At 55.1% G+C, this 14632-nt stretch overlaps 2 protein-coding genes across 2 annotated transcripts in view; both read left to right on the top strand.

Annotated features, from left to right (window-relative positions):
• The window catches only part of DCHS1 (dachsous cadherin-related 1), a 35000-nt gene extending 27787 nt beyond the window's left edge, over positions 1–7213 (top strand). The window contains exons 14-21 of the mRNA XM_059930995.1: positions 876–1754; positions 1879–1992; positions 2167–2378; positions 2468–2622; positions 2814–2944; positions 3060–3343; positions 3673–3811; positions 4145–7213. Coding sequence (XP_059786978.1) covers positions 876–1754; positions 1879–1992; positions 2167–2378; positions 2468–2622; positions 2814–2944; positions 3060–3343; positions 3673–3811; positions 4145–6750 — 4520 coding nt within the window. The 3' untranslated portion in view covers positions 6751–7213. The remainder of the gene's footprint in view (positions 1–875; positions 1755–1878; positions 1993–2166; positions 2379–2467; positions 2623–2813; positions 2945–3059; positions 3344–3672; positions 3812–4144) is intronic.
• An 858-nt stretch (positions 7214–8071) lies between these two features.
• On the top strand, positions 8072–14578 carry TPP1 (tripeptidyl peptidase 1). The gene is made up of 13 exons (XM_059930996.1): positions 8072–8115; positions 8231–8302; positions 8565–8704; positions 9525–9675; positions 9882–10009; positions 10105–10283; positions 10473–10671; positions 10820–11013; positions 11253–11317; positions 11749–11869; positions 11954–12112; positions 12280–12405; positions 12579–14578. The coding sequence occupies exons 1-13, from the start codon at positions 8072–8074 to the stop codon at positions 12717–12719; spliced, it is 1719 nt and encodes a 572-aa protein (XP_059786979.1). The 3' UTR covers positions 12720–14578.
• The last annotated feature ends 54 nt before the right edge of the window (positions 14579–14632 follow it).

Here is a 14632-nt window from a genome sequence, read left to right as displayed (position 1 = left end):
TTTATCTTTTTGTTTCTTTTCTTTCTTTTTCTTTCTTGATTGTCTCTCCCTGTAGAGCAGTTGTTCTCAAACTTTTTCATCTCAGGAACCCTTAACATTCTTAATTTTTGAGAACTGTAAAGAACTTTGGCTTATATGATATCAGCATTTATTGATATAATAAAATGTGAAATAATAATTTAATAAATATATAAATATATAGTAAACAAATTATATCAGTATTTACAATATTTATATTAAAGATGAGAAAATTTTAAAATATCATTGCAAAACAAGCCAATGAAGTATACCACTTGCCATATTTTTGCATAGGCACAAGGAAATTTTAGGATTTCAACTAACAATTTGTTGGACAGTAATGAGGTTACAAAGATTATAGCAGGTATAACTGAACACAAGCCAGCAAAAACTGAGTGAATCTCTGAAAACAACACATATTTATGCTCTAAACTTTCTACCTAGAATATTCTGGGAAACACAAGACTACACAAGCACACACATTCCATTAAGCATCCAAGTCATGATGTCATCACATGTCAGGTAGCATCTGGACCCCACTCTGCATTTATGAGTTGATGAGAATGAAAAAGTCATATAATGTCTTAGTATTACTATGAAAATAGTTTTGATCTTATGTACTCTCCAAAAGGGTCTCAGGGGAATCCCTGGGGTCCGCAGACCACACTCTTAGAAAAGCTACTTTGCAGTATCTTTCTTTACCTTCTGTGTTTCTCTTTGTTTCTCTGCCTTTATCCCACTTTCCCTCTTTTCTCTCTCCCTCTCTCTTTCTCTTTCTTTGCCAGGTTGCCTGTAAGTCACCCCCACTCCCATGAGCTGACACATGTATGTTTATGTGTGCATGCCCTTCTCTGCAGATGGGGACCCATCAGAAGCCTTTGTCCTGGACCTAGCTTCTGGGGAGTTTGGCACCATGAGGTCACTAGACCGGGAGGTGGAGCCAACATTCCAGCTGCAGATAGAAGCCCGGGACGGAGGCCAGCCAGCTCTCAGTGCTACTCTGCTTGTGACAGTGACAGTGCTGGATGCTAATGACCATGCCCCCGCCTTCCCTGTGCCTGCCTACTCTGTGGAGGTGCCTGAGGATGCACCTGCAGGGACCCTGCTGCTGCAGCTACAGGCTCATGATCCTGATGCTGGGCCCAATGGCCGCGTGACCTACTACCTGGGTGTAGGTGCAGCAGGAGCCTTCCTGCTGGAGCCCAGCTCTGGGGAATTGCGCACAGCCACAGCCCTGGACAGAGAGCAGTGTCCCAGTTATGCCTTTACCGTGAATGCAGTGGATGGTGCAGCTGCTGGACCCCTAAGCACCACAGTGCCTATCACCATCATGGTGCGCGATGTCAATGACCACGCGCCCACCTTCCCCACCAGTCCCCTGAGGCTGCGCCTGCCCCGCCCAGGCCCTAGCCTCAGCACCCCAACCCTGGCTCTGGCCACTCTGCGAGCTGAAGACCGTGATGCTGGTGCCAATGCCTCCATCCTATACCGGCTGGCAGGCACACCACCTCCTGGCACCACTGTGGACTCTTACACCGGTGAAATCCGTGTGGCCCGCTCCCCTGTATCCCTGGGTCCCCAGGATCGTGTCCTCTTCATCGTGGCAACCGACCTTGGCCGTCCAGCTCGCTCTGCCACTGGTGTGGTCATTGTTGGGCTGCAGGGGGAGTCTGAGCGTGGACCCCGCTTTCCCCGGGCTAGTAGCGAAGCCATGCTCCGTGAGAATGCACCCCCAGGTGGGTGCCCAACCATGTCTCCCAGCTTTGTGTCCCTGGATGGGTTGGGGTTACTAACTAAAAATAGTCCCCAGACTCCCTCAGTCTAGTGCTCACATTTCAACCAATATCATCCCCTCTGCAGGGACTCCCATTGTCTCCCCCAAGGCTATCCATACAGGGGGCTCAAGTGGACCCATCACATACAGCATTCTCAGTGGGAATGAGAAAGGGACATTCTCCATCCAGCCTAGTACAGGTAAGGGGCAGGAGCAGGGGGCTCTGTGAGGGGACAGGCTCCTGGCGGGGCTCCTCTTTGGGCCCGAAGAGACTCTGGTTGGGGAGAGGCTGCCCTTGAGTAGCGGGCCTCAGACAGGGAGGCTCTAGGGCAAGCAAGAGGTCTGTCAGTGATGTACATTCCACCTCCCTCCAGGAGCCGTCACAGTTCGCTCAGCAGAGGGGCTGGACTTTGAGGCAAGCCCACGGCTGCGACTGGTGCTGCAGGCGGAGAGTGGAGGAGCCTTTGCCTTCTCCGTGCTGACCCTAACCCTGCAAGATGCCAATGACAATGCTCCCCGCTTCCTGCGGCCCCACTACGTGGCCTTCTTGCCTGAGTCTAGGCCCTTGGAGGGACCCCTGCTGCAGGTGTGGGGTGTGACGGGAAGATGGGGGGCAGGGCTGGGCGGACTTTGTCTGTGGCCAGCCCAGTGCCAGCAGCCTCCTACTTTCACCAGGTCGAAGCAGATGACCTGGATCAAGGCCCCAGTGGACAGATCTCCTACAGTCTGGCCGCATCCCAGCCAGCCCGGGGATTGTTCCATGTAGACTCAGCCACAGGCACTATCACTACCACAGCTATCCTGGACCGTGAGATCTGGGCCGAAACACGGTGAGGCTTGGGTCTATAGACCCTGAGACTCCATCCCAGGTCCATCCAGTTTTGAGCCCCGCATGGAATCCCCTTCAATCCCTAGGCCACATCCTGAGTTCCCCACCCCCCAGCCTGTCCTGAGCCCTCCTATCCCTGCACAAGGTTCTCCCTTATCCCCAGGTCCCACCCCGATTGTGCTCTGTGTTCAGGCTGGTGCTGATGGCCACAGACAGAGGAAGCCCAGCCCTGGTGGGCTCAGCTACCCTGACGGTGATGGTCATCGACACCAATGACAATCGCCCCACCATCCCCCAGCCCTGGGAGCTCCGAGTATCGGAAGGTGAGGACTGTGTGAAGTGAGGGGTACAAAGGGTGGTAGGGAAGCACTTTTCCCCACTCTGGGGCTCCAGGGGCCTCTGGGACCATGCCAAACACACTTGTCCCATGTATTGCAGATGCACTATTGGGCTCAGAGATTGCACAGGTAACAGGGAATGATGTGGACTCAGGACCAGTACTGTGGTATGTGCTGAGCCCTTCTGGGCCTCAGGATCCCTTCAGTGTAGGCCGCTATGGTGGCCGCCTCTCCCTCACGGGCCCCTTGGATTTCGAGCAGCGTGACCGCTACCACCTGCAGCTCCTGGCACATGACGGGCCTCACGAGGGCCGTGCCAACCTCACGGTGCTCGTGGAGGATGTCAATGACAATGCACCCGCCTTCTCACAGACCCTCTACCAGGTACTGATGCCCCCACCTCTGGGCCCAGGGTTGTTCACAATGGAGGGGAGTGACAAGGCTAGAAGGATCTGAGGTGGGCTGGATGTCGGGACTGACTTGGGGACGGATCTTTGGGGATATAAGACCAGCCTTATAAGTCCTGGGAACTGTGTCCAGGTTCTTCATCCAGTGCCCACAAATGGGGGAAGGTGCACAATCCAAATTCTAAGGGGTAGATGGGCTCCAAGCTGGGACGAATGCCAAGCGGAGCTCATGAGACCAAGCTCCAGAACATAGGCTGAGTGGGCAGCTGGGATGCTTGGCCATAAACCCTTGTCCTCACACCTCAGGTGATGCTGCTTGAGCACACACCCCCAGGCAGTGCCATTCTCTCCGTCTCTGCCACTGACCGGGACTCAGGTGCCAATGGTCACGTCTCCTACCACCTGGCTTCCCCTGCTGAGGGCTTCAGTGTTGACCCCAACAACGGTGCGTCCTTCCTGGGATCTACCCCCTTATCCTTGACTGTGCTGGGCCATGTTTTGACCTCATTCCTGGAATTTCTTGCCTGAACTCTTTAACTCCTAGATCTCTGACCCAGGGAGGACATTTTCCGCCCTTTGTCTCTATTTTAAGCACTGTCCTGACTGCATGCCTAGAAGCCATTCTCTGAATCCTGGAGGCCACTCCGTAATCTCCTGGCACACAGGCCACTCCCCGGAGTCTGACTTCCGAGGCCATTTCCCAGTCCCCGAAGGGTCACTCTGCTCACCCACAGCCTCTGCTGATGGCATATTTCTCTTCATTCCCTTCTCATCTCAGGGACCTTGTTCACAACAGTGGGGACAATGGCCTTGGGCCATGAAGGAGTGGTGGACGTGGTGCTGGAAGCACGAGATCATGGGACGCCGGCTCGGGCAGCACGCACCACAGTGCACGTGCAGCTGCAGGACCAGAACGACCATGCCCCGAGCTTCACGTTGCCACACTACCGTGTGGCAGTAACTGAAGATCTGCCCCCTGGTTCCACCCTGCTCACCCTGGAGGCCACAGATGCCGACGGAAGCCGCACCCACGCCACCGTGGACTACAGCATCGTCAGTGGCAACCGGGGCCGAGTCTTCCAGCTGGAACCCCGGCTGGCTGAGGCTGGGGAGGGTGATGGATTAGGCCCCCGGGCCCTGGGCTGCCTGGTGTTGCTTGAGCCTCTAGACTTCGAAAGCCTAACCCAGTACAATCTAACTGTGGCTGCAGCTGACCGGGGACAGCCACCTCGAAGCTCGGCTGTGCCGGTCACCGTCACTGTGCTGGATGTCAATGATAACCCACCTGTCTTCACCCGAGCATCCTACCGTGTGGCAGTACCCGAGGACACACCTGTTGGAGCCGAGCTGCTGCACGTGGAGGCCTCCGACGCTGACCCAGGCCCGCATGGCCTTGTGCGTTTCACCCTCAGCTCAGGCGACCCTTTTGGGCTCTTTCAGCTGGATGAGAGCTCGGGTGACTTGCGACTGGCCCACCCCTTGGACTGTGAGACCCAAGCTCGACATCAGCTTGTCGTGCGGGCTGCCGACCCTGCCGGGGCACACTTTGCTCTGGCACCAGTGACCATCGAGGTCCAGGATGTGAATGACCACAGGCCGGCCTTCCCTCTGAGCTTGCTCAGCACCAGCCTGGCAGAGAACCAGCCTCCGGGCACTCTCGTGACTACTCTGCACGCGATCGATGGGGATGCTGGGGCTTTCGGAAGGCTCCGCTACAACCTGCTGGAGGCTGGGCCAGGGCCTGAGGGCCGTGAGGCATTTGCGCTGAACAGCTCAACAGGGGAGCTGCGGGCACGAGTGGCCTTTGACTATGAGCACACAGGAAGCTTCCAGTTGCTGGTGGGTGCTACCGACGCTGGGAATTTGTCAGCCTCAGTCACTGTGTCAGTGCTGGTGACTGGTGAGGATGAGTATGACCCGGTATTCTTGGCTCCAGCTTTCCACTTCCAAGTGCCAGAGGGTGCCCGGCGTGGCCACAGCCTGGGTCACGTGCAGGCCACAGACGAGGATGGAGGTGCTGATGGCCTGGTGCTCTATTCCCTTGCCACCTCTTCCCCCTATTTTGGTATCAACCAGACTACAGGTGCTCTGTACCTGCGGGTGGACAGCCGGGCACCAGGCAGCGGAACAGGCACCTCTGGGGGTGGGGGCCGGACCCGACGTGAGGCACCACGGGAGCTGAGGCTGGAGGTGGTAGCACGGGGGCCTCTGCCTGGTTCCCGGAGTGCCACGGTGCCCGTAACTGTGGACATCACCCACACTGCACTGGGCCTGGCACCTGACCTCAACCTGCTATTGGTGGGGGCTGTGGCGGCCTCCCTGGGAGTCGTGGTGGTGCTCGCACTGGCAGCCCTGGTCCTAGGGCTGGTGCGGGCCCGGAGCCGCAAGGCTGAGGCGGCACCTGGGCCGATGTCACAGGCAGCACCCCTGGCCAGTGGTTCTCTACAGAAACTGGGCCGAGAGCCACCCAGCCCACCGCCTTCAGAGCACCTGTATCACCAGACTCTCCCCAGCTATGGTGGGCCAGGAGCTGGAGGACCCTACCCCCGTGGTGGCTCCCTGGACCCTTCACACTCAAGCGGCCGAGGCTCAGCGGAGGCTGCAGAGGATGACGAGATCCGCATGATCAACGAGTTCCCCCGTGTGGCCAGTGTGGCTTCCTCTCTGGCTGCCCGTGGCCCTGACTCCGGCATCCAGCAGGATGCAGATGGACTGAGTGACACATCCTGCGAGCCACCTGCCCCCGACACCTGGTATAAGGGCCGCAAGGCAGGGCTGCTGCTGCCGGGTGCAGGGGCCACTCTGTACCGAGAAGAGGGCCCCCCAGCCGCTGCCACAGCCTTCTTGGGGGGCTGTGGCCTAAGCCCTGCGCCCACTGGGGACTATGGCTTTCCAGCAGATGGCAAGCCATGTGTGGCAGGAGCACTGACGGCCATTGTGGCTGGTGAGGAGGAGCTCCGTGGCAGCTATAACTGGGACTACCTGCTGAGCTGGTGCCCTCAGTTCCAGCCGCTGGCCAGCGTCTTCACAGAGATCGCCCGGCTCAAGGATGAGGCTCGGCCATGTCCCCCGGCTCCCCGTATTGACCCACCACCCCTCATCACTGCCGTGGCCCACCCAGGAGCCAAGTCTGTGCCCCCCAAGCCAGCCAGCACGGCCACAACCCGGGCCATCTTCCCACCAGCCTCTCACCGCTCCCCCATCAGCCATGAAGGTTCCCTGTCCTCAGCTGCCATGTCCCCCAGCTTCTCACCCTCACTGTCTCCTCTGGCTGCTCGCTCACCTGTTGTCTCACCATTTGGGGTGGCCCAGGGCCCCTCAGCCTCAGCACTGAGTGCAGAGTCCGGCCTGGAGCCACCCGATGACACGGAGCTGCATATCTAGCTGTGGCCCGGGCTGGGCCCCGACCTGGGATGCACACAGTGTCCCCAATGCAGGCCCCATCTGAGCCTGCCCTGGGCAGCCTCGGACCATGATTGGCCGCGGGGGAGGCCAGCGCCCCACCCCAGAGTCCTCCAGTGGGGACAGGTCTCACGTCTCACCCCGGCCCTGTCAGAGCACCAGCACCACGAGGCCCTGTTGGGCACTGACCTGTGGCCAGGTCCAGTGTGGAGAGAAAGATGATGAAGGAGGCAGCAGCCCTGGGTCCTCCTCAGTGAGGGCTTCTTGCCCTGTGCCAGCACCCTGAGATGGAGCTGAGACTTTATTTATTGGGGGGTAGGGGGAATGGGGGCAGTCCCTCTAACTTGTTTGGGCCCAGCTCCTTTGGGTTCCACTGACACCCCTGCCCCTGCCCAGAATCAAGTGCCAATTCTCACTCTGGAGCCTTAATAAACTGCAGTTTGTATCCAGTGTCCGGCTCTGTTCTGTGGGGGCCGTAGGGGTGGGGGGGATGATGGGAAGGCACCTGGCACACTGTGGACACCTCAGAAGTTACGGAAGGTGCTGGACATAGGAGCATCTAGGGTGGGAGCGAGTGGGGATGGCACTGGGAGCCCGAGCCCAGCCTGAGGCTGACTATCACATCTCTCTGCAGTCGACCTTTCCCTCTAACATGGGCAGGAAGCCAGAAGACGGCAGACAGCAGGGGCTTGCTTGTGGCAGTGACCTAGAGAGGGATTGGCTGGCTGGGGAGAGATCTTGGAGATGACCAGCTCTAGGCCTGAGGGTCTTCAGGGAGGTGGGGGTGGGTACAAGAGCAGCCACGTGGTGTATTTGTTTTCCGTGGGGCCCCTATATACTCACGTGTAATAAGAGCTCTCATTTGTTGAGCCTTTGCCACGTGAGGCTCTCTGCTGAGGGGTTTGCCTGCTTTACCTCTGTAAATTTTCACTGCAACCCTCTGAGGCAGAGCACTTTTAACATAATAGTCTCCATATTCTACATGAAGAAACCTAGGCTCCGAGAAGTTAAGTGACTTTCTGATATCATACAGCTAGTAAGAATCTGGGTCTGTGGGTCTGTGGGCCTCCAAAGCCCCTTTCTTAAGCATCCCCTACACTGTGGTGAGTCCTGAATTCTGGCAGCAGGTAGGGAGCCCTGAGCTTACCCAGGGTTTGACAGTCCACAGAGGGAGAATCCGAGGGGCAGCCCCTCCCCTTCTTCAGCATTCAGGACCACCCATTCAAGGGAGGAGCCAGCATCGTCACTAGTTTCTAGGCAGAGACGGGTGGTGGTGCACTATAGGGCTCATGTGATCTGTCACATGACAGCGGATCTGCAGAAAGGCAGAATGGGCACCCGAGCCTGGTAAGAAACTAGGGGGCCCTGGGAGAAGGGAATCATGTTGGAGGGAGTATATGTTGGAGGGTGGGAACACAATGACAGTCCAGCTCCTGCTGAAACCCATGTGCTGCCCCTGCAGCCTCCTAGGGCTCCTTGCCCTCTTCGTCGCCGGCAAATGCAGTTACAGCCCAGAGCCTGACCAGCAGCGGACGTGAGTTGACTTAGCACTAACACCCCCTACCCCATGGCCTCTCCTGTACCCGTTTTCCTGGTTCTAGCCTCCCTCACCCCCCTTACCAGCTCCTGGTACCCACTCCATAGCCTTATTCCCAGGTTCCCAGACTCAGTCCCCGATAATCCACCTCCTGTGATCCATATCTGCTTCTGGAATCCTCCCCAAGGTCTAGGTCTAATGCTGAACCTTCCCATCCCTACTCTAATGAAGGCCATGTGCCTGACCCCTGACCCTGCAGGCTGCCACCAGGCTGGGTGTCTCTGGGCCGTGTGGACCCTGAGGAAGAACTGAGTCTCACGTTTGCCCTGAGACAGCAGAACCTGGAGAGACTGTCCGAGCTGGTGCAGGCTGTGTCGGATCCCGGCTCTTCTCGCTACGGTGCCTGATGGGACTGGGGGCGGGATGTGGGATGCAGTGGAGGGACACAGGACTGGGCTGAGCGTGGGACGGTGCAGGTCATGTCAGGGACGTGCTCTTGGGGCCTGTCGAGGGGGTGGTATAGGACAGATGAATGGCAGTGACCCTTGTTAAAGAGTTTCTGAATAAAAAGGTGAATTGGAACTAGAGTGTCCAAAACTAATTCACATTCTTTCCTCCAAAACTTTCCACCTCTGTTCATCAGGCTAAAAAACTGAAAGTGGGTATGGTTAAGAGCACAGGCTTGGTGATCAGATCTGGATTCAAATTCTGACTCTACTGTTTACCAACTACCAGACAAATGGGGAAGTAGCATCCAGTACGTATAAGTGCTCATTACCTCAAATTTCACCTCCCCCCACTAAATTCACTCTCATTTACTCCTCCATTCGACCCTAAGTCTGCCAGTTGCAGCTCTGAAATACGCCACTGTCTCACCATTCCTTGTTGCCACCAACTCAGTTGATTACTCTTTCACCTGGACTGCTGCCAGCCCCCTCACTGGTCTGCAGTCTCTTCCCCTCCACTCTTCTCCCCACTCTGCTCCAGAAGGTCCATGTTTTGCTTCAGTGGTCAAGCTGGATTGTGGGCTTCCCCTGCTGGAAGCCCTTCGTGGTGAGGGGGGCAATCTAAGGTTCACCCAGGAGGTGTATGCATGATCCACACAGGAGAGCAGTGACTCGCCATCATGTTAAGCTCCAATGTCTCCTGGTTAAGGTTCAAAAAGGGCAACTTAGAAAAGCAAGGAATAAAGGCAAAAGCCTCTACTGAATCCCTGCAGGAAAGTACCTGACCCTAGAGGATGTGGCTGAACTGGTCCGGCCATCACCACTGACCCTCCACACAGTCCAAAAATGGCTTTTGGCTGCTGGAGCCTGGAACTGCCACTCAGTGACCACACAGGACTTTCTGACTTGCTGGCTGAGTGTCCGGTAAGAGGGAATAATTGCCTCATGGAGGGCACCAATCATCCCATCAGGGAGATTTGTCACCGCAGTGGAAGGGAGCTGAGAGCTTGCCAGGGCCTGTGGGTGAAAATACATGGGGAGATAACGACTAACTGCCCAGTGATGCTCAGGCAGCCTCCTCTGCTCTGTTCCACGCTTTCTGACCTCTGTTCTCTGATCTCTGACTTCAGACAAGCAGAGCTGCTGCTCTCTGGGGCTGAGTTTCATCGCTATATGGGGAGACCTGCAGAGACCCATGTTGTAAGGTCCCCACGTCCCTACCGGCTCCCGAAGGCCTTGGCCTCCCACGTGGACTTTGGTAACACCCAGGGGGGTTGGTGGGGGGGGGGTCAGTGATAAAATGGGGGTTGGAGGCTAAAGGATCTCTTCCTCAAGCCTGACTCCTCCCCACAGTGGGGGGGCTGCACCGCTTTCCCCCCACATCAACCCTGAGGCAACGCCCCGAGCCACAGGTGCCAGGTACTGTTGGCCTGCACCTGGGGGTGACCCCATCTGTGATCCGTGAGCGTTACAACTTGACGGCACAAGACGTGGGCTCTGGCACGACCAACAACAGTCAAGCCTGTGCCCAGGTGAGCCACGCAGAGAGCCTCAGGGTCCTTACCGCCTCCCCAAGGTGCCTGACCAGCCTGGGGCTGACTCTCTTGACTCTAACCCCTGGGCTCTCACCCCCAATCCTGCGATTTGGGACAGTATCCCCTGACCTGACCCTTGGGGCTGTGTCCTCTGACCCATGATATCTGCTCTCATACCCTCCATAGTTCCTGGAGCAGTATTTCCATGATTCAGACCTGGCTGAGTTCATGCACCTCTTCGGTGGGAACTTCGCACACCACGCATCAGTAGCCCGTGTGGTCGGACAGCAGGGCCGGGGCAAGGCCGGAATCGAGGCCAGCCTAGATGTGGAGTACCTGATGAGTGCTGGCGCCAACATCTCCACCTGGGTCTACAGTAGCCCTGGTACTGCCAAGGGGACTGGCTGGTGGGGATAGAGGTGGGGGTGAGTGGTGATCTTTGCTTCCCCAAGGGAATCCCATGAGCTACAGGGAGATCCTGACAACCTCCCAAATGACTGCCCTTGTTCCCTCTTCTCCAAAAAAAAATCCAGGCCGGCATGAGTCACAGGAGCCCTTCCTACAGTGGCTCCTGCTGCTCAGTAATGAGTCAGCCCTGCCACATGTGCACACCGTGAGCTACGGAGATGATGAGGACTCCCTCAGCAGCGCCTACATCCAGCGGGTCAACACTGAGCTCATGAAGGCTGCTGCTCGGGGTCTCACCCTGCTCTTTGCCTCAGGTGACCTCCTACTCTAAACTTAGACCCCCACACCCACCCAGCCTCAGAACTTTGACCGCGCAGTGACTCCTGGACCTGATCTCTATCTCATAATCTGAACTCAACAGGGACCACTGACCTGACCTCAACTCTGACCTCTTGCAGTAATGACTAACACTTGAATTTCCTCTCTGACATCTGAACCCACATTCCAAGCTCTGACCAATTAAACTGAGTGGCAAACTTGGTCTCTCTCCCAGGTGACAGTGGGGCTGGGTGTTGGTCTGTCTCTGGAAGACACCAGTTCCGTCCCAGCTTCCCTGCCTCCAGGTAAGCACCCCAGCCCACCACTTACCTGTGACCACCAATTCATCTATGACCTCATGATCTGGAACCTTTGTCTTGATCACACCAGGTGCTCCTGTGGCTCAACCCTCAACTTTACCTGCGCCCCCCCTCTTCTTCCTGTAGGTCGCAGGCCCCGAGTCTCCTGAGTAGGACATAGCTCCCAGTGTTCCGCTTCCTCAGTCCCCAGGCATTTTAGGGGGAGATTTGGTGGGTGTTCCGTAGGGAAAAGTGTGCACAGTCACCTCAGGCCATGCCTTGAGGGCCCAAAATCTCTCAGTCATCCCCATGTACATACTTCACCAGAGTGCTTCCCCAGTCCCTCCAGCAAGACCCAGACCCATACTCACCCATCCCCATGCATTTTGGAGGTGCCCTTAGGACCCTGCAATCTGAGTGCTGTCTTCTGCCCTCAGCCCCTATGTCACCACGGTGGGAGGCACATCCTTCCAGAATCCTTTCCGAGTCACAGATGAGGTTGTTGACTATATCAGTGGTGGCGGCTTCAGCAATGTGTTCCGACGGCCTTCGTACCAGGTACGTGTGTGTTTGTGTGGATGGAGGGGGGACGGGTGGGATCCTCAGTGCAGCAGATGATACTCACTCAAGAATGCCTTTTAGGAGGAAGCTGTAGCCCAGTACCTGAGCTCCAGTCCCCACCTGCCACCATCCAGTTACTTCAATGCCAGCGGCCGTGCCTACCCAGACGTGGCTGCACTCTCTGATGGCTACTGGGTGGTCAGCAACCGTGTGCCCATTCCATGGGTGTCTGGCACCTCGGTGAGAATGAGCCTGGCTCCAAACCCCCACCCAGGGACTACCCGCACCCTCCACCCCCAAGACCTTACACCCAGAACCCCGATTCCTCAGAGACCTCTGATCCATCCCTCCCAAAAAGTCCAATCACTCTGAACCCGTAACCTCTACTTGTACCCTCACCCTTGCAGGCCTCGACTCCAGTGTTTGGGGGACTCCTATCCCTGATAAATGAACACAGAATCCTCAGAGGCCTCCCCCCTCTTGGTTTTCTCAACCCACGGCTCTACCAGCAGCACGGGGCAGGGCTCTTTGATGTGAGTATGGAAGAGAGGGGTGTGGCCACTTTCGTAAGAGTATGTGGAGTGCTAAGATGAACTTGAGGACAATTCTGATGGGGTGGGATAGCCTCTGGAATGTGAATACAAGGTGAGGTGCTGTAGTCTGCTAGTATCAGCAAGCCGGGATCTGATGCCCACCTTCTCCCTAGGTAACACGTGGCTGCCATGAGTCCTGTTTGAATGAAGAGGTGGAGGGTCAAGGTTTCTGCTCTGGCCCTGGCTGGGATCCTGTGACCGGCTGGGGAACACCCAACTTCCCAGCTCTGCTGAAGACACTAATTAACCCTTGATCCTTTCTTGCTAGAAGAGTGGGCCTGTCCACTGCCCCACAGCTGGTGGCTCGGTCCCTGATTCTGCACTGTTGGAAGCCCTGCTAAACCCTCAACTGTTGACTGCCGCAGCTTATCTCCCTAACCCAGAAATGCTGTGAGCTTGACTTGACTCCCAACGCTACCTGCTCCCTCATACTCAGGTCCCCCTGCCCCTTCCCCAGGTTCCTCTACAGATGCCATAACCTGCACTGTTTGGGAGCCTCCCCCGCACACCGCCCCCTCTTCCATTTTTTCTTTTTTTTTTTCAGTTGTTTACACTGTCTGTGTAGTACACTATTTCACTTCATCTTCACTCCTCAATTCATTGCCATGAGACCTCTGCTCTTACTTTTTCACTCTTTCCTCCCCTGAGAAACACTGAGAAATGAAGGCCTCCCTGCTGCTTCATCCAGTGGACACTTCCCAATCTTTGCTTTGTGGGCTCTCTGTCACAGTAGTCTACTGCCTCTCCTTCCTTAGCATCCAGGGCTTAACTTCTCCTCTGACGACTCCCTATTCCTCCTTCATTCCCTCTTCCCTCTTTCTCTTTCTCCGCTTCCTCATCGAATGTTGTTGTATTTCATTGCCCCATCCTTAGTCTTTTGCTCTTCTCGCTCTACTCATTGACCCTGGAACAAATCAATCACTGGCATCCACAGCCATCACCATCTCACTATATCAGACTTTTTATCCAACAGTGATTGATACCTCAAAAGTAGTATGTGTGATACTCAATATTTCATCTCCCTTCTTCCCAATCCCAAACTGTTCTCTTCTGTTTCTTCTTTGTAAATGACACTATGCTTCTTCCAACCAAGCCAGAAACCTAAAGTGTCATCCTAGACTCCCTTTTCCTCACCTCCTCCCATCATCATCTTCAATCAACAAGTCCTACTGACTTTACCTCTTAAATACATCTTTATCAATCCACAAGTCCTGCCATTTGTATTTCCTAAGTATATCTAGAACTCATCGAATCCTCTCCATCTCTATTGCTACTACATTAGCCCTGAGCCATATTCCCTCTCCTCTGAATTGAGGAGACCCTTGCAAGAAGTGTCCTTACTTTCCACCCTTCCCTAAACCATCTACCAGAGTAAGATGCAAATCCCATAAGGTCATTTACTTGATTAAGACCCTTCAAAGATTACTGGATATAGTTCAGGCTTTTTATCATGACTTAAAAACCTAATCCCTTACTTGCCATTTGTTCCTGAGTAACAAATTGTTTATCCTTTCCTGCCCTCCCCACAGACACTTTCACTTTTGCTCAAGATATTCTGGGCCCTAACATTACACCTGGCTCCCTTTGCCTGGTTGATTTCCAGAATTCTTTCGAGACTCAGCTCAGAAGTCACCTTCTCGTGTGAACCTTTTGGCTCCCTGAAGCTAGTTGATTTTGGTATGACAGAAAAATCCTAGATTCTTGAAAACAAACCTGTTTGATTCTTGGTTCTGATATAGACTAGGCGAGAGCCTTGGGCAAAAAAGTTCAACTCTCTGAGCCTTTTTCCTCATCTGTTACATGAGGATATTGATACCTGCCTCTAATATTCAGGGAATCATTAAATGGGATAAAGTTAATAGAATGCCTGACACAGATATAGGCAGCAGCTGTTAGTTCCCTTCCTCCCTTGCACTGTACACTCTGTGTCTACCTCCAGTATTTAAACCCCCATATATTGTTGAAATGGCCAGTTTAACTGTTTGCCTCCCTTTCCAAGACTATTGGTGCCTAGAGGACTAGAACCTTGTCCTACTTAACTTTGTATTCGCAGGCCCTAGCTCAGGACTGACAAATAGGAATTAAATAAATGTTTGCTGCATTGAAAACCCCACTCTTTCACTAGGTGTGATTTTGCATATCTTGTTTATTCAGGCTGAAAGACAGC

Source organism: Balaenoptera ricei, chromosome 8, assembly GCF_028023285.1.
Source record: "Balaenoptera ricei isolate mBalRic1 chromosome 8, mBalRic1.hap2, whole genome shotgun sequence".
NCBI lineage: Eukaryota > Metazoa > Chordata > Mammalia > Artiodactyla > Balaenopteridae > Balaenoptera > Balaenoptera ricei.
This window is presented reverse-complemented; position numbering and strand designations above follow the sequence as displayed.

Excerpts from the sequence above, each read along its gene's own strand:
- TPP1 (XM_059930996.1), top strand. The coding sequence starts at position 8,072 with ATGACAGCGGATCTGCAGAAAGGCAGAATGGGCACCCGAGCCTG. Across the intron at positions 9,676-9,881 it reads ACTTGCTGGCTGAGTGTCCG|ACAAGCAGAGCTGCTGCTCT; the intron begins GTAAGAGGGAAT and ends CTCTGACTTCAG. Across the intron at positions 12,406-12,578 it reads ACGGGGCAGGGCTCTTTGAT|GTAACACGTGGCTGCCATGA; the intron begins GTGAGTATGGAA and ends CCTTCTCCCTAG.